Below are 25,054 nucleotides of genomic sequence, written 5' to 3'. Positions count from 1 at the left end.
TTACTTTATTTTGAGATAGCCCCTACTCTTTATTTATTTTCTTTTATATCATTCTTTATGTTGTTTTGTAAGGTATAAGCTCCTAGGTTTTGTTTCATATGCTCGACACTGTTATTGAGATGGATTTGTAATTGTGCCTTGTTAGTTTATATTTCTATGTTCTGTATAAATGAACAATAAAAATAAATACAAAAACTTTCGGTAACACTGCTGACGTCATATCTGAGCGCCAGCAGCAGCAGAGACAGCAGAGAAGATGGCGGACGTGGTGAATGTTGGGGTGAATCTGGACGCTTTCTCTCACGCTATCAGCGGCATCCAGGCGCTCCGCTCCAGCGTGAGCCGCGTGTTCGAGTCCCTGAAAGATGGCATGAAGAACCGCGAGACCCTGGAGGGCCGCGAGAAGCAGTTTATATCCGAGTTCCAGGACAACCTGCAGGCAGTCAACAGAGACCTGAAGTGAGTCCGCAGCACAGCAGACTCCATGTAAATAATCAGGACTTTTAGCGTGTATAGAGCCAGCATATTTCCACAAGTAAATGGGTGAATTAAGGGTTTATTTCAACCAAACCAGAGTGGTGATTGTTGGAACAGTGGAAAGATGAACCAAGACGGCTTTTGATAGTTTCATTTAGTTTCTGTCCACTTTGAATGAAGTGTGTTTTACGATGATAAAAGTCCTGATTATTTACATGGAGTCTGGTGGGTTTAGTGATGGTGATTTCGGGGCTGTTTGATGTTAAACTAAAAGGATCTTACTCTTTAATTAAAAGGTCTATCTCTGTAGGGATCCATCCCATAATGTTGTCAGACTCTTAGAATAATAATCTGAGTCTGTCAGCAGCAACAACAGAACTTTTAGTGACTCTAACTGCTGCTGAACATTAGTCCTGTAGGGTAACATTACAGCTTGTTACTAACTGCTGCTGAACATTAGTCCTGTAGGGTAACATTACAGCTTGGTTCTGGTTTAATACTGGACCAGTTTCACAGATTGTTGTTCTATCAGACACTCAGACACACAAACATGGAGACAGAGCGTCCAGGATGGAAGACAAAAACAAAGTTAACCTTAAATACTAAGTTAAAGACTCACACAGTCCCACCAGACTACTCTCAACCTCTTTGTCCCACCATACATAATCTCTGTCTGTCTCTCTCTTCCCCCACCTGTCTCTCTACCTGTCTGTCTGTCTATGTGTCTGTCCCCCCCCATCTGTCTGTCTCTCAGTGAGCTGGAGCGTCTGAGCGGTCTGGTGGGTCGTCCCTCTGAGTCTCATCCTCTCCATAACAGTGGTCTGCTGAGTCTGGATCCCGTTCAGGACAAAACCCCGTTATACTCTCAGCTGCTGCAGGCCTACAAGTGGTCCAACAAGGTAGACGTGCTAACACGCTGTGTGTGTGTGTGTGTGTGTGTGTGTGTGTGTGTGTGTGTGTGTGTGTGTATATATATATATATATGTCTGTGTGTGTATATATATATATATGTGTGTGTGTGTGTGTGTGGTAGAGTGAGTACTGACTCCTGTGTGTCACCTCTGTTCTTTCTGACCACGGTGGGAAATCTGGAGCAGGAGAAGTTAACCCTCTCCTTGATGTCATGTTGTTGATGGAGAAGGAGAACCAGGAGAAGTTAACCCTCTCCTTGATGCAACGCTACCAAGCCACGGCCGAGCGGACCAATCACAGTTGTTGCTGCTGAGCCACGTGTGTCGCTGCGGCGTAGGGTCAGGGCTCGACAGCAATGGTTGCTCTTGGCAACCAGATTGAGTCAATTGGCAACCGTTTCGTGGCCTCTGGTTGACCACTTTGGCAACCACCAGTTCAATATTTGTCTTTTGTAATATATAAAAACAAAAAAAACTGGAAAATTAATTTCAAAAGAAGTCAATATCACCGTAAAGTTTAAACAGTCCGTGCCCAACTCAACATTTCAGCTGTTGTGGGACTGCTAGAGCTGGGACGGTTAACACATTACCGCATTACCGCTATACTGTGTAATGTCTTGTATGGAGAAATGTCTTTGCCTTTCTGTCCGACCACACGGGCACTGACGTCACTCCCTTTAGGCGCCCTGCCTTTCTCGCTCTGACTCACGCTACTCTCGTAAGGGGGTCGCGGTATACCGCGCTACCACGGGAATTTCTTTCTTTTCAACCGCGGTAAGAAAAACTCCGTACTACCCCAGCCCTGCTGTCCTCTTGGGTCATATGTTACGTTGGTTTCATTTTTCTTCCTGATGCTATTGGTATTGAGACCAAAAGTAAACAAAACCAAAACAACTTAAAATGGCACTAAATACTTGTCTTAACTGTGTGTGTGTGTGTGTGTGTGTGTGTATGTGTATGTGTATGTGTGTGTGTGTGTAGTTGCAGTACCACGCCGGTTTGGCCTCCAGTTTGTTGAATCAACAGTCACTCAAACGATCGGCCAATCAGATGGGAGCTTCAGCCAAGAGACGACCCAAAGTCCAGCCCAGTACTCTGGTACTTCCTCCTCAGTGAGTAATACTGCTATAGTACTGCAGAAACAATTACTCAGACTTTACTGAAGTGATTCTACAACAGCAGTTACCAACAAAGTAGATAGGTAGATAAGAAGACATATTGTGGGAGAGGATTTAGTGCTGGCGCTAGCACTATGCTAACCGGTTCAGACTCTGTGTGAAACACTTGGTGTGTTGGAAACTGTTCCCTATCACGGAGACATAGAGTGTACTCTACATTTTACTCCCGTGTACCACAATGCAATGCAGCATGTTTTCCCGGAGGAGAAGAAGAAGCAGGAAGGAAAAATGGAGCGGCCTTTGGTTTCTAAATGTTAGTCGTTTCAGTATCAGCATTTCCCCTGTTTGAAAATGTAAATATAAACTGTGAACTCTCTCTGTGTGTTTTTTTTATATATATATATATATATATATATATATATATATATATATATATATATATATATATATATATATATACTCACCTAAAGGATTATTAGGAACACCTGTTCGATTTCTCGTTAATGCAATTATCTAATCAACCAATCACATGACAGCTGCTTCAATGCATTTAGGGGGGTGGTCCAGGTCTAGACAATCTCCTGAACTCCAAACTGAATGTCAGAATGGGAACAAAAGGTGATCTAAGCAGCTTTGAGTGGCATGGTTGTTGGTTACCACTGGGCAGGCTGCTGGTGGTGGTGTTGTAATGGTGTGGGGGATCCGTCATGCCTTGTTACCACTGGGCAGGCTGCTGGTGGTGGTGTTGTAATGGTGTGGGGGATCCGTCATGCCTTGTTACCACTGGGCAGGCTGCTGGTGGTGTTGTAATGGTGTGGGGGATGTTTTCTTATCACACTTTAGGACCCTTAGTACCAATTGGGCATCGTTTAAATGCCACAGCCTACCTGAGCAATGTTTCTGACCATGTCCATCCCTTAATGACCACCATGTACCCATCCTCTGATGGCTACTTCCAGCAGGATGATGCACCATGTCACAAAGCTCGAATCATTTCAAATTGGTTTCTTGAACATGACAATGAGTTCACTGTACTAAAATGGCCCCCACAGTCACCAGATCCCAATAGAACATCTTTGGGATGTGGTGGAATGGGAGCTGCGTGCCCTGGATGTGCATCCCCCAAATCTCCATCAACTGAAAGATGCTATCCTATCAATATGGGTCAACATTTCTAAAGAATGCTTCCAGCACCTTGTTGAATCAGTGCCACGAAGAATTAAGGCAGTTCTGAAGGCGAAAGGGGGTCAAACACGGTAATTAGTATGGTGTTCCTAATAATCCTTTAGGTGAGTGTATAAACTCTCTGTGTGTGGGTATATATATGGTGTATATATATATCCTGTGATACTGTGTGTGTGCAGGTACGTGGATGATGTCATCTCTCGGATCGGCAGGATGTTTCCTGATATGACCATCGAGCTGTTCAGACCCAACGGGACGTCTGCTGTGCTGCTGGTAGTTATAATGACATATATAAATATAATTATTATTACACACACTGTACTCTCTAACAGTGTTCATGTAGCTTTACTGTAGGGATCATTTGTGTGTAATGGCGTTCCCTGCCGGTGTAAATCTGTAGGCTCCAACTTATCTTTCCTCTGTTGATGACCTGTTTTCAACATCAAATGGCTGAAATAACCACTGTTGCTGCTTTGTTCCTGCTGTGGAAGTCCCCGATATGTCGGGAAATCAAACCGCGTCATGTGTGGATTCATAACATCATCTGGAGGAGCAAAAAGTAAACAACGTCTGGATAACTTCCAGCGCTACTTGAGGTTCAGGAACGCTTTTTTAAAATTTTAATGAACAGGTAAAAAGTAAGCCGAGATGATGTCACGTCGTGCTACAGCTTCTCTGCTTCTCTATACGAAAGGAACACGTTTCTCATGAAGACCTTCAGTCTGTTCAGGCTCCAGAATGAACTGAAAATATTTCATAGCGGGGACAATGTGGAGGGGCGGAGCAGACATGGAGGGGCGGTGCCTTCTTGACAGGGAGGTCCCTTCTCAACAGGGAGGGGTCTACTCGTCAGGGAGGGGCCTGATCGACGGACAGACCCCAACTCCTTTATCGAGTTCTAACGGTGTCATCAGTGTTAAAATGATTAAAAACGTTATTGATCCAACAGTAACAGACCTGTCTGTCTCTATCTGTTTGTCTCCCTCTCTCTGTCTCTACCCGTCTGCCTTTCTCCTGTCTGTCTCTACCTGTCTCTCTTTCTCCTCTTTGTCTCTACCTGTCTGTCTACCTGTCTGTTTCTCTCTTTGTCTCTTCCTGTTTGTCTCTACCTGTCTGTCTCTCTCCTGTCTGTCTCTACCTGTCTGTCTTTCAGGTGACCCTGGGGAAAGTGTTGAAGGCCATCGTCGTGATGCGTTCGTTGTTCATCGACAGAACTATTGTTCGAGGTTTCAATGAGAACATTTACAGCGAGGACGGAAAGGTCTGTCTGTTTGTTTGTTTGCCTTTTTTCTGAATTTCTGAATGAATTTATGTTTTGAAACTAAAATATTTTAATAATAGGTTAATATTGAATAGATATGCAAGAAATTATAATTCATATTTGATATGAACATATGAGAAGTAAATTATATTTTGTAGGATACTTGTAAAGTTTTAACAAAAGATAACTGTGACTGAGGAAGCTTTTTAACTGTCTGTCTCTCTGTCTGTCTGCCTGCCTGTCTGTCTGTCTCTCTACCTGTCTGTCTGTCTCCTCAGCTGGACATATGGACCAAGTCTCAGTATCAGGTGTTCCAGAAGGTAAGACACTTCCTCCTCTGAACCAGTCAGAGAGCTGCACAGCTGAGCTGAGTGAGCAGCGCTCTGATTGGTTGTGTTGTTGCTAGGTAACGGACCATGCCACTACTGCCCTGCTGCACTACCAGCTGCCCCAGATGCCCGATGTCGTCGTCCGCTCCTTCATGGTGAGACACAGTTTCTGATTTCCATCACCAAACCCACCAGACTCCATGTAAATAATCAGGACTTTTAGCATCGTAAAACACACTTCATTCAAAGTGGACAGAAACTAAATCAAACTACCAAAAGCCGTCTTGGTTCATCTTTCCACTGTTACAACAATCACCGCTCTGGTTTGGTTGAAATAAACCCTTAATTCACCCATTTACATGTGGAGATATGCTGGCTCTATACACGCTAAAAGTCCTGATTATTTACATGGAATCTGGTGGGTTTGGTGATGGTGATTTTGGGGCTGTTTCATGTTAAACTAAAAGGATCTTCCTCTTTAACTAAAAGGTCTATCTCTGTAGGGATCCATCCCATAATGTTGTCAGACACTTAGAATAATAATCTGAGTCTGTCAGCAGCAACAACAGAACTTTTAGTGACTCTAACTGCTGCTGAACATTAGTCCTGTAGGGTAACATTACAGCTTGTTACTAACTGCTGCTGAACATTAGTCCTGTAGGGTAACATTACAGCTTGTTACTAACTGCTGCTGAACATTAGTCCTGTAGGGTAACATTACAGCTTGTTACTAACTGCTGCTGAACATTAGTCCTGTAGGGTAACATTACAGCTTGGTTCTGGTTTAATACTGGACCAGTTTCACAGATTGTTGTTCCATCAGACACTCAGACACACAAACATGGAGACAGAGAGTCCAGGATGGAAAAGAAAAACGAAATTATCTTTTAAAGTCTGTCTGCCTGTCTGTCTCTCCACCTGTCTCTCTGCCTACCTGTCTGTGTCTCTCTGCCTACCTGTCTGTCTCTCTCTACCTACTTGTCTGTGTGTCTCTCAAACTGTCTGCCTGCCTTCCTACCTGTCTGTCTCTGTCTCTCTACCTGCCTGTCTCTTCCACTCTACCTGTCTCTCTACCTGCCTGTCTCTTCCTCTCAACCTGCCTGTCTCTTCCTCGCTACCTGTCTGTCTCTTCCATCTCTACTTGTCTGTCTCTGTCTCTCTACCTGTCTGTCTCTCTACCTGTCTGTCTCTGTCTCTCTACCTGTCTGTCTCTCTACCTGTCTGTCTCTCTACCTGTCTGTCTCTGTCTCTCTACCTGTCTGTCTCTCTACCTGTCTGTCTCTGTCTCTCAACCTGCCTGTCTCTCTGTAGACCTGGTTGCGGAGCTACATTAAAATCTTCCAGTCTCCGTGTCAGCGCTGCGGTCGTTTCCTGCAGGACGGACTTCCTCCAACGTGGAGGGACTTTAGGACCCTGGAGGCCTTTCACGATACCTGTCGCATGTAAAAGCTTCCTGTTTGTCCTGTAAAGAAACCCTTCCTGTCCTCTGTTTGTATTTTGTAAAAAGAAGTTTGAATAAAGTTAGATTTCCATTAGTCATGGTGGTGAAGGATCTGCTTCATCAATGACGTGTGAATGGGTGGGATCAGGAAAGATTCCTAATTATTCTCAAGATGAACTTTAAAATCCAGAAACAATAACGAGAGACCTTTCTCTCACCAAGACAGGCATTATCATACAAATGAAGCTTCCAGCTTTAGTATTATTAATATGATGATTAATGCAGGCTCATGACCTTTGACCTGCTCAAACAGCTGAATGGTTCCTAAAGTTTCAATAAAATAACTTCCGTGCTAATGTCATTTGATAACTGGTTAGTTTACAGCCTTTAATAAAGAAATATATCTTATATATTTTTATATATTTATTATATCATGTCCTACTGTAAGTTACCTCGGTATAGTTTATTTATATATATATATATAAATATTTTTTTTAAATCAGAAAGAGGAAGCAGCTGATTGTATCTGGTCTTTTAGAGTTAACAGAGAAGCAGCAGTGAAGAAACGGTGACATTGTGTCTCCTGATATTTAATATTTCAGATATTATTTAATAAAATAAAATCTGACATTCAGACTGCAGCGTCTCACTGTAAGTTCAAATTTCCAGCGAAGACCTGAAGGTCTCCAGGTTCCAGTGTGTTCCTCTGGAGGGAGATGTCCAACCAGTGGGGGGGGCACATGACAACCTAAATTAAGGAGGAGTGAGAAACTGGGGCTAACCGGACAGAACCAGTCACTATCAGTAGTTGAAGAAGTGATCACAGCAGATTGAACAGGACACTTTATAATAGGACGAGGGCAGTCAGTGAAGAGAAGGAAACAGGAAGTACTTAGAGGAAAGAAGTCAGGACGAGTGGAGGTCAGGGTTACACATGTGCTGGGTAGTCGGTCACCGTGGGAGGGAGGACAAATATATTAACATTTCTGAAAAACACCAGTTTATGTATGTTATGTAATGTGATAAGATAATAGCTGACGGTTAACACCAATAGGAGGCAGTAATGACTCATGGGATGCCAACCATAGTAAAACCCTAATTAAGAAGAAGTCCTGAAGGCGTCATGTGACCAGGAAGTTGTTGCACCTGGAGGACAGGTGAGGCTCGTTCACAGACTGAGTCCAACACTCAGGTGAGTTATTTTAAGTATATTTTAAGAAGGAGACCGAGTAAATGAGTAAGAGTTATGATTATACATGAGTTAAAGACTGTGTGTTGTCCCTGGATGTTACAACACAAAGAAACCAACAAGCAGAACGATTAGCAGACATATGAAGAGTTTATGTTGACATGTAACGTATTTCACAGGGCTCTGAAGCAGGAACGTCACTAGGATTGAAAGACGGGGGGGGGGGAGCTTAGCCCCCAGGGTATTTGTAACTTGCGTTTGCAAAATCTTTGCACTCACATCTTTCGTTACTTCATTAGAGCTACACTTACAGTATCTCACAAAAGTGAGTACACCCCTTACAATTTAGTAAATATTTCATTATATCTTTTAATTGGACAACACTGAAGAAATGACCCTTTGCTCCAATGTAAAGTATGAAGTGTACAGCTTGTATAACAGAGTAAAGTATGAAGTGTACAGCTTGTATAACAGAGTAAAGTATGAAGTGTACAGCTTGTATAACAGAGTAAAGTATGAAGTGTACAGCTTGTATAACAGAGTAAATGTGCTGTCCCCTCAAAATAACTCAACACACAGCCATTAATGTCTAAACCGCTGGCAACTAAAGTCAGTACACCCCCTTCACCATACCCCACATCATCACATACCCTTCACCATACCCCCACATCATCACATACCCTTCACCATACCCCCACATTATCACATACCCTTCACCATACCCCCACATCATCACATACCCTTCACCATACCCCCCCATCATCACATACCCTTCACCATACCCCCACATCATCACATACCTTTCACCATACCCCCACATCATCACATACCCTTCACCATACCCCCCCCATCATCACATACCCTTCACCATACCCCCCACATCATCACATACCCATTCACCATACCCCCCCATCATCACATACCCTTCACCATACCCCCACATCATCACATACCCTTCACCATACCCCCCACATCATCACATACCCTTCACCATACCCCCCACATCATCACATACCCTTCACCATACCCCCCCATCATCACATACCCTTCACCATACCCCCCATCATCACATACCCTTCACCATACCCCCCCATCATCACATACCCTTCACCATACCCCCCATATCATCACATACCCTTCACCATACCCCCCACATCATCACATACCCTTCACCATACCCCCCATCATCACATACCCTTCACCATACCCCCCATCATCACATACCCTTCACCATACTCCCCCCATCATCACATACCCTTCACCATACCCCCCACATCATCACATACCCTTCACCATACCCCCCCATCATCACATACCCTTCACCATACCCCCCCATCATCACATACCCTTCACCATACCCCCCATCATCACATACCCTTCACCATACCCCTCCATCATCACATACCCTTCACCATACCCCCCATCATCACATATCACCCCTTCACCATACCCCCCCATCATCACATAGCCCTTCACCATACCCCCCCATCATCACATAGCCCTTCACCATACTCCCCCATCATCACATACCCTTCACCATACCCCCCACATCATCACATACCCTTCACCATACCTCCCCATCATCACATACCCTTCACCATACCCTCCCCCCCATCATCACATACCCTTCACCATACCCCCATCATCACATACCCTTCACCATACCCCCCACATCATCACATACCCTTCACCATACTCCCCACATCATCACATACCCTTCACCATACCCTCCTCATCATCACATACTCCCTTCACCATACCCCCACATCATCACAGACCCTTCACCATACCCCACATCATCACTACCCTTCACCATACCCCCCCATCATCACAGACCCTTCACCATACCTAGAGATTAACATGGTTGTATTTCAGTTAGTCTAACAGCTGTTTGATTTGCATTGAGAGATAATTTTATGGAAAGTACCCCCATGCCAATCTCTAGGTATGGTGAAGGGTATGTGATGATGGGGGGTATGGTGAAGGGTATTTGATGATGGGGGGTATGGTGAAGGGTATTTGATGATGGGGGGTATGGTGAAGGGTATGTGATGATGTGGGGGGTATGGTGAAGGGTATGTGATGATGTGGGGGTATGGTGAAGGGTATTTGATGATGGGGGGGGTATGGTGAAGGGTATGTGATGATGGGGGGGGGGTATGATGAAGGGTATGTGATGATGGGGGGTATGATGAAGGGTATTTGATGATGGGGGGGTATGATGAAGGGTATGTGATGATGGGGGGGGGGTATGGTGAAGGGTATGTGATGATGTGGGGGTATGGTGAAGGGTATGTGATGATGGGGGTGTACGGTGAAGGGTATATGATGATGTGGGGGTATGATGAAGGGTATGTGATGATGTGGGGACTAAGGAACTTTATCAGGATCATAGTATCCTGGATCCATGAAATAACTGGCCTTTCAAAATAAAAGTCTGCCTGCCTCTATGGGAATCTAACATAGGGGGGGACTGACTTTAGTTGCCAGGGTTTAGACATTAATGGCTGTGTGTTGAGTTATTTTGAGGGGACAGCACATTTACTCTGTTATACAAGCTGTACACTTCATACTTTACTCTGTTATACAAGCTGTACACTTCATACTTTACTCTGTTATACAAGCTGTACACTTCATACTTTACTCTGTTATACAAGCTGTACACTTCATACTTTACACTGTTATACAAGCTGTACACTTCATACTTTACACTGTTATACAAGCTGTACACTTCATACTTTACTCTGTTATACAAGCTGTACACTTCATACTTTACACTGTTATACAAGCTGTACACTTCATACTTTACACTGTTATACAAGCTGTACACCTCATACTTTACATTGGAGCAAGGTGTAATTTCTCATTAAAATATATAATGAAATATTTACTAAAATGTGAGGGGTGTACTCACTTTTGTGAGATACTGTATGTCAACCACCAGTGAAGAAACCAATATGTTAACAAGTCAAAAGTGACAGACATATTCTTCCATTTCTACTCTGTTCCTTCTGTCTTATCCTTTAAGATAAAACAAAACCCTGACGCTAATTTCATGACTTCGAAATGCAAATTGGTCACATGAAACAACATCCAAAATGTCCAAAAACAGACAGAGGCCAGACAGCTAATAAGTTGGTAAGTTAAACAAATATGACAAATAGCAGTACAAGAAAAAGAAGAAAATAGGCATCACTGCATACTTGATCATGTAAGATATTAATACAGATCCTATTTAAAGTGGATACTGTCTAAATACAATAACCTGATGGCGGAAGATATAAAAGATTTGGAGTAATGATTACTGTATGTAGGATTGCTTTCATTTTATTTTCACATGTGTATCTGTGGGCATATGCTCATCTTTAGCCTAGCCTACATTTAGGCAACATCTACATATTTATTTAATTTATCACAGCCAATGAATGCAGAAAGTTAAATTGGTTAGAATATAGCTAGCATATATAATACATCTAATGAAATAATGTAGTTTAGGCTATGCATAGTACCTAGACCTGCCAACAAATGCTTAATGTTAGAAGAAAACCAAACAATCCTTAGACCTGTAGACCACTACTGACCTCAATCACAACCAACTGCCCTGCCAATCTCCTGCTTCTCTTTCTCTCTGCTGAAATATCTTCCAATATCCATCTCATCTGCTCAATGAATTGAAGGATACAACGGTAACAGCATTAACAGGGACTCTATGACTTTAGTTTTCAGTGACAGATATTGTTTTAGAATATGCCTACTATAGAGATAGGCTAAGTTAATAGGCCATTTCTTGTATTTCCCTCGTTCACTTTAGCTAGACTATAGTTTTCCATAGCAAACCAAAATATCCCCTTTCCTTTACCTCCAGAAAACGTAGCAAAAGGTAAGCAGGTCATTAAAAACACTCTGTATCACTATGTGTAATCAATCTTCCTTTCATCATTAACGTGTGTATCGGTGTGTGAATGTGTGGGGGAGGGTGCATAGCGAGTTCAGACCAAAGAGTAGCGACGAGACGAGATGAATCCCCCAGTTAGTTGCAACGCGCCGGTCTGCAACGCTCTGAAAGCTGCCAGTTGACACCAATGTAACGAGACGCTGCGGTGCATCATCTTGATAGTATAACGACTCTCTATTTCTGTCTAACTTCCAACTTTTCGGCTATTTTTTTGTAGCTATATATATCATTTGTTGCGTCTAAATATCAATGAGGATAAATCAAATTGTTATTCTTGTTGTTATTATGTAGGGGGGCTTAGGAACATTTTGGGGTAGCTTCAGCCCCTCTAAAATAGGCCTCACGACGTCCCTGCTCTCAAGTTTTGAAGACAGCCAAGAGTGACATTCTAAAGATAGTTATAATAGTCACTATATTTCAGAAATTAATCTACCTGCACCATAGACTGCTGTGCTCTGCTGATACGGTAGATCTCAGACCGTCTGACAGACTCAGAGCCCCGTTTGAGACTCTGGTCTCTGAATGAGACAACGTTTAGGGAAGTGTCTGTACGCTGCTCTATGTGTTGTTTTTTCATTGGTTGTTGCGTTAAATCTTACCCAGATACAATAGTGCTATTTTCTGATTGGCTAGTGTGTTGCCCTTTTCTTTTTTTTGATTGGCTGATAAGTGGCAGGCTCAACTAAGAACTCCAGGGGAGACGCGCTTCATTCCTGCCGGTTCCATAGTGAGAGCGGCGCGCCAGAGAAATTAAATAAAATATATATATATAAATAGGGCTGTCAAACGATTAATTTTTTTTAATCGCTGAAGTTCTATAGTTAATCGCGATTAATCGCATATTTTATCACATGATTCAAATTCTATTATATTGCATTTCAGAACAGTAACAACAGTAACAATCGAAAGCAATTTTTACCAGTGTATCTTGATTGGGAATCAAATGAATGCAAAGAAAGATATGAATATGAACTTGACTTTAAGATTTGTAATTATTTATTTACTGTAAACAAAAGAAAAATGTGTGAATCTGTCATTATTGCACAATTCCTCCAAGTCCCTAACTAAAAACTAAAGATCCTATCTGTCCATACCAGAGTCCATCTAGTGTTTAGTAACTCCTAAATAATGTAGATTCCTCACTGACGTCCAGTGATCAGCGGTTAATGAGCAGCTCATTTCTGCACCAGTCCGTGATAACACAGCCCATCTCCACTCTTACCCGGCGTCAGAGAAACAGGCTGGATGGTCCGCTACACAACAAAAACACAGCAGTCTCTGAACTCGCGTTGGGAGTTTTGTTGAAGTTGGATGTAGTCCAGTTTTTGTCTAATGAGCGGATACTTGCAAGCAGGATTGATGGAACAGGTGGCCGGCTAGCATTAGCTTTCCACCTAGCTAGGTAATACTCCAGCCCCCGTTCGCGTTTCACCGCTGAGGATGTCCCCCCCCGTGATCGCCCGCTGCAGCTGCTCACTCCGGCCACCGCTGCTGCCCGCTGGTTAAACTAACTTGTACAGCGAGCCACAGCAACCTCTTATTTCCGAACATTCATCTCTCCCCCGCCCCCCGAGGGCCGGTGGTCTAGCATCACGTTAACTGTTATGCTTCACTCCATCATCCTGCAGCCTGCAGCAGCAAGATGTGTTAGGAGGAAGTGGCAGCTTGATGATAAGTAACAGTGCTGCAAAGGGTCACAATAGTAGCTGTTAGGCACAACGCAAAGACGAGTGAAGTGTAAAATGAATTAATAAATGCCGGCATGCGATTAATGCGATTTAAAAAAAAAAAGAAAAGAGAAATACAATGTGTGGCGGGAGTGCGTGACAAAAGACAGAAATGAGTGACTGTCACGCTCAATGCGTGACACTTGAGAGCCCTGATTTCATATATGACATAAAGAGAACTCATAGAAGTTCAGATTGACCGTCACACTTAAATGATCAAAATGTTATCCACAGATATAACTATAGTTTCTCTCCTCCTCTAATTCCTGTCATAATAATCAATGTGTCTCTGTGTTTGAGATAATCTGGTGCAGACTGATCCCGGTTCTGATCCAGATGACTGACAGACTGTCTGCAGAGACCAGCCCTGGTCCTGGTTCTGTTAGGGATCAGACTCTGTCCACCATCGACTCTGCTGCTCTGCAGGCAGCTGCTGCCCCTGCAGAGGAAGAGGAGGATGAAAGTCTGAGGATGAAGAGCAGCAGTTGTGTTTTACTGGAGAGACACCGCAGGTACTGACTATCACCTGGGCTTTTATTGTGAAGGTGAACTTCCTGTGTTCACAGAACAGAGATGTAGCTGTTTGAAGACTCGACCCGTACACTTCTGTTCTTACACTTAGTGCGTTCTGTCTGACGGAGTCTGTTCAAAGCCAGTCCCCGATGCTGCACCAAAACGGTCCAAACATTGAGTCCGGATTGCTGGACGCTACCCACCCTCTAAGGCCGCCATCTTTGCTACAAAGTGGAAGCTATGGTGCGACTGTTTTTGTGAAAGTGGCAGCGAAGCAGAACAGCAAACACGGAACTACACAAATGTAACACATACATGTGTTTTTTATGGTGGCCAACAGGGGCAAAAGCACTGCAACTTAATGAAACACAACCAAATGCACACAACACAGCCAAATACACAGCCAAATACACACAACACAACCAAATACACAACCAAATACACAGCCAAATACACACAATACAACCAAATACACAGCCAAATACACACAACACAACCAAATACACAGCCAAATAGACACAACACAACCAAATACACAACCAAATACACAACCAAATACACACAATACAACCAAATACACAGCCAAATACACACAATACAACCAAATACACACAACACAACCAAATACACAGCCAAATACACACAATACAACCAAATACACACAACACAACCAAATACACAGCCAAATACACACAACACAACCAAATACACAGCCAAATAGACACAATACAACCAAATACACACAACACAACCAAATACACAGCCAAATACACAGCCAAATACACACAATACAACCAAATACACACAACACAACCAAATACACAGCCAAATACACAACACAACCAAATACACAGCCGAATACACACAACACAACCAAATACACACAACACAACCAAATGCACAGCCAAATACACATAGATACACACAATACAACCAAATACACACAACACAACCAAATACACAGCCAAATACACAACACAACCAAATACACAGCCGAATACACACAACACAACCAAATACACAGCCAAATACACACAACACAACCAAATACACAGCCAAATACACAGCCAAATACACATAATACAACCAAATACACACAACACAACCAAATACAACACAATCAAATACACAGCCAAATACACATAATACAACCAAATACACACAACACAGCCAAATACACACAACACAACCAAATGCATGCAACAAAAAATGCATCCAGATTACACAACGGAAGTTGTAGGAGGAACAGCTGATTTTCGACCCCATGGGGAGAGAGCTCTCTGCCTTTTTATTACCATGAGTTTACAGACACGTCTCTGCTGATTGTCTCTCACCTGTGGCCTGATATGTATGATCAAAGAATTTCTAATAAGGGAAGAAGTTCCACTCTCTCGTTACTTCCGGCTTCTGAACTGGTTGCAGTTCCACCAGAGTTCCATATAGGGGGCACTCACAGGCCAGTTCAGAATGAATGGAGGTCTATGGAGCTATACCCCTCAAAATCCACTTTACTCAGGATATCATTTTTTGTCTAGTAATTTGAATGTTGCATTCCAAAGGGGAGGCTAAGAAGATACACACTGCTGGGTGTTAGATTATTTTAAAGTGGCTTTTTTTTGTTCTAAAAAGCCTTTTAAAATACACATATACGGCCAGAGATACTGCTTTACGTCAAGCTCTGAGTCGCTTCCTTTGTTCTCTCGAGGCATCGACAACACAGCTGACAGGTTAGACTCTCTGTTAATACAACACAGCTGACAGGTTAGACTCTCTGTTAATACAACACAGCTGACAGGTTAGGCTCTCTGTTAATACAACACAGCTGACAGGTTAGACTCTCTGTTAATACAACACAGCTGACAGGTTAGACTCTCTCTGTTAATACAACACACCTGACAGGTTAGACTCTCTGTTAATACAACACAGCTGACAGGTTAGTCTCTCTGTTAATACAACACACCTGACAGGTTAGACTCTCTCTGTTAATAAAACACAGCTGACAGGTTAGACTCTCTCTGTTAATACAACACGGCTGACAGGTTAGTCTCTCTGTTAATACAACACAGCTGACAGGTTAGACTCTCCCTGTTAATACAACACAGCTGACAGGTTAGACTCTCTCTGTTAATACAACACAGCTGACAGGTTAGACTCTCTCTGTTAATACAACACAGCTGACAGGTTAGACTCTCTCTGTTAATACAACACAGCTGACAGGTTAGACTCTCCCTGTTAATACAACACAGCTGACAGGTTAGACTCTCTCTGTTAATACAACACGGCTGACAGGTTAGACTCTCTCTGTTAATACAACACACCTGACAGGTTAGACTCTCTCTGTTAATAAAACACAGCTGACAGGTTAGACTCTCTCTGTTAATACAACACACCTGACAGGTTAGTCTCTCTGTTAATACAACACACCTGACAGGTTAGACTCTCCCTGTTAATACAACACAGCTGACAGGTTAGACTCTCTCTGTTAATACAACACAGCTGACAGGTTAGACTCTCTGTTAACACAACACACCTGACAGGTTAGACTCTCCCTGTTAATACAACACAGCTGACAGGTTAGACTCTCCCTGTTAATACAACACAGCTGACAGGTTAGACTCTCTGTTAATACAACACAGCTGACAGGTTAGACTCTCTCTGTTAATACAACACAGCTGACAGGTTAGACTCTCCCTGTTAATACAACACAGGTTAGACTCTCTCTGTTAATACAACACAGCTGACAGGTTAGACTCTCTCTGTTAATACAACACAGCTGACAGGTTAGACTCTCTCTGTTAATACAACACAGCTTACAGGTTAGACTCTCCCTGTTAATACACGTGCTAGAAAGAGGTTTGCTAATGTTTTAAAGACCACGCCGAAATATTCACTCTGACATTCTGGTTCTGCTTTGGATGCCGTCAAGCGGGATCTCCAATCGTAATCAGTCCTTCACTGACCAATCAGCATTCATTAGCAGAATGCTAGCGTGTTATGGGCAACAACAACTCAACCTGTAACAACGCAAAAACTACAATCAAATCTGAGATTTCTCAACGACAATCAGGCGAAAGAGACACATTTAGCCGTCTAGCTCCATAGACTCCCATTCATTTAGCACTGGACTGCGATCACCCCTAGTGGAACTCTGGTGGAACTGCAACCAAATTCGGTACAATGGGGCTGAATAGGGAGTGGAACAGCTTTCCGTAGACGGGCTTTGGTATGATTGACCCCACGGGTCATGTGTCTATGAATGCTCTGTCTGTCTGTCTGTCTGTCTGTGTCTGTCTCTCTGTCTCTCTCTCTCTCTCTCTCTCTCTCTCTCTCTCTCTCTCAATTAAATTTTTCAATTCCAGGTAGCTTTATTAGCATGACTGTAGGTACAGTGTTGCCAAAGCAGAACAGCATAACACAGTAACAATTACAACACTGACAGCATTAAGGGAAACATGTAACATGAACAATTGCATGTACACACTCACTTTCTCTCTCTCTTTCACTCTTTGACTTTGATGTGATTTTGGAAAGCAGTGCTGGTCTGAGATTGGTGGGTTAGTGTATTAGTTAACTCCAGAACCAGCTGACAGAGGGGACTGGTTTCAGGGCTGACCTCTTGGCTTTTGATTGCTTGAAACATTATGGTATTTTCTGCACTGGATTTCAGATGTATCCAGAATTTTAACGATCTGTTTTGTACGTTTAAAGCCAATGGGAATCTGCCTAATTCTGCCCTGCATGCATTTGTGGGTGTTTTCCTTTGGACCCTGAGAATATTTCTGATAAATTCTGCATGCAGGGACTCTATGGGGTGTTTATCCCATCTAGTGTAGTCGAGCTTACTGAGTGGACCCCATATTTCACATCCATACAGTGCAATTGGCATGATGACACTGTCAAAGATTTTGCACCAGATCTTGATTGGAATTTGTATTTTACTAAAATTTCTTTTGATGGAATAGAGAGCTCTACGAGCTTTCTCTTTTAGCGCATTCACTGCACGGTCAAAGCTTCCTGAGGCACTGAGTTTCAGGCCGAGGTAGTCGTAACATTGTGAATGCTCTAGAACCGTGTTTCCTAGAGTGAAAAGGTGTCTGGTTACCTGGGATCTGGCTTTCTTCTCTCTCTGTCTCTCTCTCTCTCTGTCTCTCTCTCTCTCTCTGTCTCTCTCTCTCTGTCTCTCTCTGTCTCTCTCTCTCTGTCTCTCTCTCTCTCTCTCTCTGTCACTCTCTCTCTGTCTCTCTCTCTCTCTCTCTCTCTGTCTCTCTCTCTCTCTCTCTCTCTCTGTCTCTCTCTCTCTCTCTCTCTGTCTCTCTCTGTCTCTGTCTCTCTCTCTCTCTCTCTCTCTCTCTCTCTCCCCCTCCCTCCGTGGGGTCCATCATCAAGCTGTTCCACTTAGTGCTTCTCCTTTTGCATCGTTTTCTCTGCGTTTGTGTGCTTTTCTTTTTGCATCGTTTCTGTATTTGCAGCGTGTTTGAGTATTTGGTTGAATGTAGTTCCCTCTGGTAAACAGGGTAGTGTATATCAAGGGCTTTTATTGTGAAAGGTAAAAACGGAGAGAGAGTCTGGTAAATGCCTTTGTCGAGGTTGAAAGAAGTAATAAAGTGTTCCGTCTGTAGTTCAGACAGCAGCCTCCGTGTACTTCCTCATTAGTAAACAACTCAACCTCAAAGCTCCGAAAAATGACGTTCAACGAACAAAATGACGAACAACAGTTAATAAAAAATATATTGATGTGCGAATTAATCGCACGAAAAAACTTCCCCGGGATGTAAAGGCCTTAATATTATAATAATATAATATATTTAATATATTACTGACGCACTGAACCATCGGAGGAACAGACTCTGGAAGAAGGCTCTGAAACGAGTTAAAGCCATTACATGATTCAGATGAGGCAGAATATCTTATTCTGTATTCTTAAAATTAAACCTGCTGTGTGAGGTCATCACTGTGGTCACATGATCCAGGTGTCCTCACATGACGATGACTCATCTCTGACAGGAAACGCATCACTCAGAGCTGCAGCACGCTGCGGCAACTGCTACCCACAATCCACGGCGGCCGAGTCGACATGGTGACCGTGCTGGAGACTACGGTGGCTTTCCTGGAGACGGTCCAGGAAGTAGTCGCAGCCCAAGACCAACACATACAGGTACAACACACCAGGGAGTAGTCCTGTTCCAACATACAGGTACAACACACCAGGAAGTAGTCCTGTCCCAACATACAGGTACAACACACCAGGGAGTAGTCCTGTCCCAACATACAGGTACAACACACCAGGAAGTAGTCCTGTCCCAACATACAGGTACAACACACCAGGGAGTAGTCCTGTCCCAACATACAGGTACAACGCACCAGGAAGTAGTCCTGTCCCAACATACAGGTACAACACACCAGGAAGTAGTCCCAGCCATAGACTGTAACTATTAATGGACAGAGCATAGACTTAGACTTCTCTTTATTGATACTTTTGGGATGACTCCCGCAAGGAAATTAGATTTCCAGCAGCAGATTTTAGCAGCTTACAAGACACTCTTTAAATAAAGAGGTATACAAAAAATATGAGGTATAGAAAAAATACAGTATAAGAATACCAATAACAATAAACTTTTTGCTTAATATTTTTTACAAAAAGTAAACAAACAATAAACAACAATAAACTACAGATAAATAAAGATAAATATATAGATATATAGGACTGTGTATGGTATTATGTTATTATACAGTTAATAAATAAATGACATTTAGCATAAATTAGCAGTTAAGAGCAGTTAGAGTGTCCAGGTATGTATGTGAGTAGATTATTAAGTTATTGCACAGTGAAGGAGTGAGTGGCTACCAGTCCTTCCCTTCCTTCCTGTTCTGTTCTGTTCTGTCCTCTACCCTATTTCCTCCTCCCTCCGAGTGAGGAGTTGTAGAGTATGATGGCATGAGGGACAGAGGAATTCTTGAGTCTGTTGGTCCTACACTTGGGAAGGAGCAGCCTTCCACTGAACAGGCTGCTCTGGTTGCTGATGACGGTGTGCAGGGGGTGGCTGGCATTGTCAGTAATGTCCAGCAGTTTGTCCAGTGTCCTCCTCTCTGCCACAGTCACCAGTGAGTCCAGCTTCATGCCGACCACAAAGCCGGCCCGCCTGATCAGTTTATCCAGTCTGGAGGTGTCCTTCTTGGATATGCTGCCCCCCCAGCACACCACAGTGTAGAAGAGGACGCTGGTAACCACAGACTGGTAAAACATCAACAGCAGTTTGCTGCAGATGTTGAAAGACTACAATCTCCTCAGGAAGTACAACATGCTTTGTGTGTTTCTGTACAGGTGGCTGGTGTGTGTTGTCCAGTCCAGTTTATTATCCAGCCACAGCCCGAGGTATTTGTACGATTGCACAGCCTCCACCTCAGCTCCCTCTAGCAGGACTGGTTGCGGTCTTGGTCTGGACCTCCCAAAGTCAATGACCAGCTCCTTCGTCTTAGAGGTGTTGAGCTGTAGGCAGTTAGTGTGACACCAGAGAGCAAAATCCCCCACCAGACTCCGATACTCCTCCTCTCTGTCACCCCTGATACTCCCAATGATGGCTGTGTCATCGGCGTACTTCTGTATGTGACACATCTCCGAGTTGTAACAGAAGTCCGAGGTGTACAGGGTGAAGAGAAGAGGAGCCAGCACTGTGCCCTGGTGGGCTCCAGTGCTGCTTACCACTGTGTCGGACGTGGTGTCCTTCAGCCTGACATAGTGTGGCCTGTCAGTGAGGTAATCCTTGATCCAGTCTACCAGATAGGGGTCCACTCCCATCCTGTTGCCGGATGGTATTGATGGCACTGGAGAAGTCCAAGAAAAAGATCCTCACTGTGCCGCTTCCCTTATCCAGATGGGAGTGGACTCGGTGTAGCATGTAGAGGATGGCATCCTCCACACCAACATTTGGCTGGTACGCAAACTGCAGCCGGTCCTGGGCGTGTTGTACCTGAGGTCTGAGGAGGCTGAGGAAGAGCCGCTCCAACGTCTTCATCAGGTGTGAAGTGAGTGCCACCGGTCGGAAGTCGTTCAGCTCGCTGGGCCTGTTCTTCTTGGGAACCCGGAATGATGCAGGATGTCTTCCAGAGGGTGGGCACTCTCCCTAGCTGTAGGCTAAGGTTGAAGATCCGTTGTAGTGGTTCCCCCAGTTCTGCAGCGCAGGTCTTTAGTAGTCTTTATCTGGGCCTGCTGCTTTCCTGGGCCGGAGCTTCCTAGGCTGTCCTCTGACCTGGTCTGTGGTGATGTGAGGCAGGGATTGTGTTGAGGTGGGGGAGGAGGAAGGGGGGGATTGTGGTGTCAGGGGGGAGGTGTGTAGAGGGAGATAGGAGAGGAGAGATGACTGCGGTGAGGGTGGGGGGGACAAGGACAAGGGCTGGTTAAACCTGTTGAAGAAGTCATTTAGCTCATTCGCCCTCTCCATTATCCCCCCTGTAGCTCTGGTCTTCGTGTTGTGACCTGTGATGGTCCTCACACCTTCCCAGACCTCCCTCATGTTGTTCTCCCTCAGCTTCTGCTCCACCTTTTTCCTGTAGCTGTCCTTAGCTTCCCTCACACAGTGTTTCACCTCCTGCTGTGCTGCCTTCATGGCCTCCCTGTCCCTGCTCCTGAAGGCAGCCTTCTTCTTGTTGAGGACAGCCTTGACTACTACTACTATGGTTAATTAAATCTAACTTACATTATACAATTTCTAATAGATAATATTATTAACGACATTATTAACTGACACTATCGTTAAGTTAGGAAATGTAAACTTTATCTAACAAAACTGAAACCTAGTGTAAGTTGTGGCAGGTCACGGAGTCCAGCTGGGCTATTATCTCAGCTCACAGCTGACAGTTCCTCAGCCAGCTGATGGCTCAGCTGATTCCCTCTTTTGATTGGATTTCCAAATAGCGCGCTCTATTTAAACTGCTTTTCCCAGCATACCTTGCTGCATCTCTGCTAGCGCTTACACCCCACCTCCACCCCAGCTCCTCCTTTTAATTCATGTTGTCTGACCTAATAAACGTCGTGTCTCTGTCATTGATGCTGCTCTGTTCTATACCCTACGGGGATCCTGCCCTGCTGCTCTCCCCGCTTAAGGCTTTCCATGAATGCACAGGGAAGGGCAGGGAGGTGTGCTCACAGCTTTAGGGTAAGGGTTAGTTAAACCGGAGCAGGTTAGGGTTAGTTAACCCGGAGCAGGTTAGTTAACCTGGAGTAGGTGGGTGTATACAGCGTTCACAGCTTTAGTCAGTCTCCTCCCCAGCTCCAACCTCTTGACTTAAAATCGTCACATCCGTTTGTAATGCAACCACGATGACAGCACCTGTACCGGCAAACTCAAAGCCTCAGAGCAGCTCTGCACAAACCATGGGTGACGTTACACATGCTCTATCCATTAATATTAACTATATAATAATAATAATAACAACAACAACAACTAATATCTATGGTCCCAGCCCTGTTTGGATCTGAACATGAGATGAAGAGAAAATATCTAACAGCTGTTTATCTCTCTCTCTTTGTGGTCTGATGGTGATGATGATGTCAGCTGTGTCCACCTGCTGAGCTGCATGCTGATTGGCTGCGGCAGAGTCAGGAGAGCCGGGAGGCTGGAAACAAGATGGCCGCCGAGCAGGAGAAGAAGAAACTCGACAGGTGAGACAGAAACAGCTGTTCACATGTTTTATTTAAGTCAGAGGAGTTGGGCGCCCAGGTAGCTCAGTTGGAAGAGCACATGCCCATATATATAGAGGTTTACTCCTCGACGCAGCAGCTGCGGGTTTGACTCCGACCTGCGGCCCTTTGCTGCATGTCATTCCCCCCCTCTCTCCTCTTTCATGTCTTCAGCTGTCCTGTCAAAATAAAGGCCTAATGCGCCCCAAAACTATCTTAAAAAAACAGAAGAGTTTTATTTCATCTGAATCTGATCCTGCAGGAGTGGACGCGTCCGGCTGAAGAGGACAGGCGCAGACGGACAGGCAGACAGACAGGTACTCGACTCTACCTGTTGAGTTCTGTTGTATGCTTCCAAAAACGTCAAACGTTGGAAAAGGCGACATAAACCTTTGCCTTAAGGCCCGGACACAGCGAGCCGATAATCGTCCGTCTGACAGTCTGCGAGGTCGGTGACTCGAGTCTGTTCGGTGTGTTCCGTGCCGTCGTCCGTCCAAGGGGCCGTCAGCCTTCATTTTGGCCGATTTGACACGTATAATCGGGGGGGCGGACACTGCCGGCAGTCGGACTCAAATGACCCATCTGATTGGTGGAGAGCTAACCAGGAAACAGGGAGCGGAATGAGCGTGACTAGAGTCTCTCAGAATCTGATAAAAATATTTTAAACTGACCTTTGTTGATCTGAAATGAAGACAGATTCAGAAACTGCACGGCCTGTTTCTCTCTTCAAATGTTTTCTGAAACACGTTACGGTGAACTATTTTAGTCCAATATGAGATCGGATTCTGAACGAGACGCTATGACGGTCTGGCTTTGAATTTCTGGAGAAACCAGACCCACGTGACGTGTTCGTTTGTAATAATTTTGTTGTGTATTTTGCTGTTTGTTGTCTATGTACAGCTGATTGTACACCAATGGTCCTCCATGGATAATAAAGATGCTTTGTGTTGAGCACCTTCCACCAAACATCTCTCCCAGTGACTCCTCTGTCTCAGACTAATGCCCAATAATCTCTGAATGAAATCCTGATGCCCAATAATAATCCTAATGCCCAATAATCTCTGAATGAAATCCTGATGCCCAATAATAATCCTAATGCCCAGTAATCTCTGAATGAAATCCTGAGGGTCTTGCTATAGTCTCCATTGTTTGGTGAAGGGTGAGAAACTCAGTCCCAGTCAGTCTTTCTCCAGTCTGGACGTTAACACCTGTTTGATATGATCCTAACTTTGAAGTCTTGGTTGGATAATCCTCAGAGACATTCTGACACATAATCTTTAGACGTGAGATGATGTCACAGTCTGATATGGGCGGTAAGAATGTGATTTCCTCAGTCCCGTTTTGTTTTTTCATGCTGAATGTTATATTTATAAGAAACGTATGAGTTCATATTGCTACCCTGTCAGCTAAATAATAACCCTGCAAAGAAACTGCCTTTTTAATAATGGCTTTGAGGGAAACGTGTTTTCCAGCGACTGGTGCCCGTGGTAAAACTTGTGCTTCACGTTGTGTTCACTTCCTGTTTAGGTTGATAGTCTTTCTGTTCTTCTTCTGCAGCTTTGTGTCTCATTGTAACTTTGTGGCATCAGAGTCATCCTGCTGGTCGCCATGGCAACAGTCCACTCTGCAGGATGTAGTTCCAGTACTGCAGTATTAAAAATACTTTATCGTATGTCTCACTTTATAAATCAGTTGTTAAAGGAAAGTTTTATTCAGAGTTTGGGTCTTTTATTTTGAAGGAACTGATTTCCTGTAGCGATCAGAGTTCAGATAAATAACCTCATTATTTCCTTGTATTCAGTTTGTTTAAAGAGAATAAACGTTTTGTATTGATCATCGATCAGCTGCTGTTCTGTTTTATGTGTTAATGTGAGGAAAGTCACAGTCTTCATCTTCATCATCGTGGTTTATGTACAGTTGGGTACCGAAATATTTGGACAGTGATACCATTTTCATAATTTTGGCCCTGTGCGCTAACACAATGGATTTGAAATGAAATCATTGAGATGAAGTTGTAGGGAAGACTTTCAGCTTTATTTTGAGGGTATGTACATCAAAATTGGAGAAAGGATTTAGGAATTGCAAACATTTTCATACATAGTTCCCTCATTTCAAGGGACTGAAAGTAATTGGACAATAATATAATCATAATTGTCAAAAGCTGTTTCATGAGCAGGTGTGGGCTATTCCCTCATTATTTTGTCATCAATTAGGCAGATAAAAGGTCTGGAGTTGATTTCAGGTGTGGCATTTTCATTTGGAAGCTGTTGC

General features: G+C 43.7%; 2 protein-coding genes across 4 annotated transcripts; both read left to right on the top strand.

The window, feature by feature from the left end:
• Positions 1-235: 235 nt before the first annotated feature.
• med27 (mediator complex subunit 27) lies at positions 236-6,818 on the top strand. Its single transcript, XM_078251709.1, has 8 exons — positions 236-459; positions 1,232-1,376; positions 2,370-2,500; positions 3,871-3,964; positions 4,845-4,952; positions 5,231-5,272; positions 5,359-5,436; positions 6,593-6,818. Exons 1-8 carry the CDS (start codon positions 257-259, stop codon positions 6,725-6,727), a joined length of 936 nt encoding a protein of 311 aa, XP_078107835.1. The 5' UTR covers positions 236-256; the 3' UTR covers positions 6,728-6,818.
• A 999-nt stretch (positions 6,819-7,817) lies between these two features.
• On the top strand, positions 7,818-24,621 carry LOC144518792 (uncharacterized). Of its 3 annotated transcripts, XM_078251708.1 has the most exons (6): positions 7,818-7,914; positions 13,908-14,105; positions 19,111-19,261; positions 22,659-22,765; positions 23,046-23,100; positions 24,341-24,448. In XM_078251708.1, the coding sequence occupies exons 2-6, from the start codon at positions 13,930-13,932 to the stop codon at positions 24,356-24,358; spliced, it is 507 nt and encodes a 168-aa protein (XP_078107834.1). In that variant the 5' UTR covers positions 7,818-7,914; positions 13,908-13,929; the 3' UTR covers positions 24,359-24,448. The 3 variants fall into 3 exon arrangements, with proteins under 3 accessions (XP_078107834.1, XP_078107832.1, XP_078107833.1); XM_078251706.1 differs by lacking the exon at positions 23,046-23,100 and having other exon boundaries at positions 24,341-24,621; XM_078251707.1 differs by lacking the exon at positions 23,046-23,100 and having other exon boundaries at positions 7,843-7,914; positions 13,894-14,105; positions 24,341-24,621.
• Positions 24,622-25,054: the final 433 nt, after the last annotated feature.

This window comes from Sander vitreus, chromosome 5, assembly GCF_031162955.1.
Source record: "Sander vitreus isolate 19-12246 chromosome 5, sanVit1, whole genome shotgun sequence".
NCBI classification, from domain to species: Eukaryota; Metazoa; Chordata; class Actinopteri; order Perciformes; family Percidae; genus Sander; species Sander vitreus.
The sequence above is the reverse complement of the archived record's forward strand: the minus strand, read 5'-3'. Positions and strand labels throughout refer to the sequence as shown.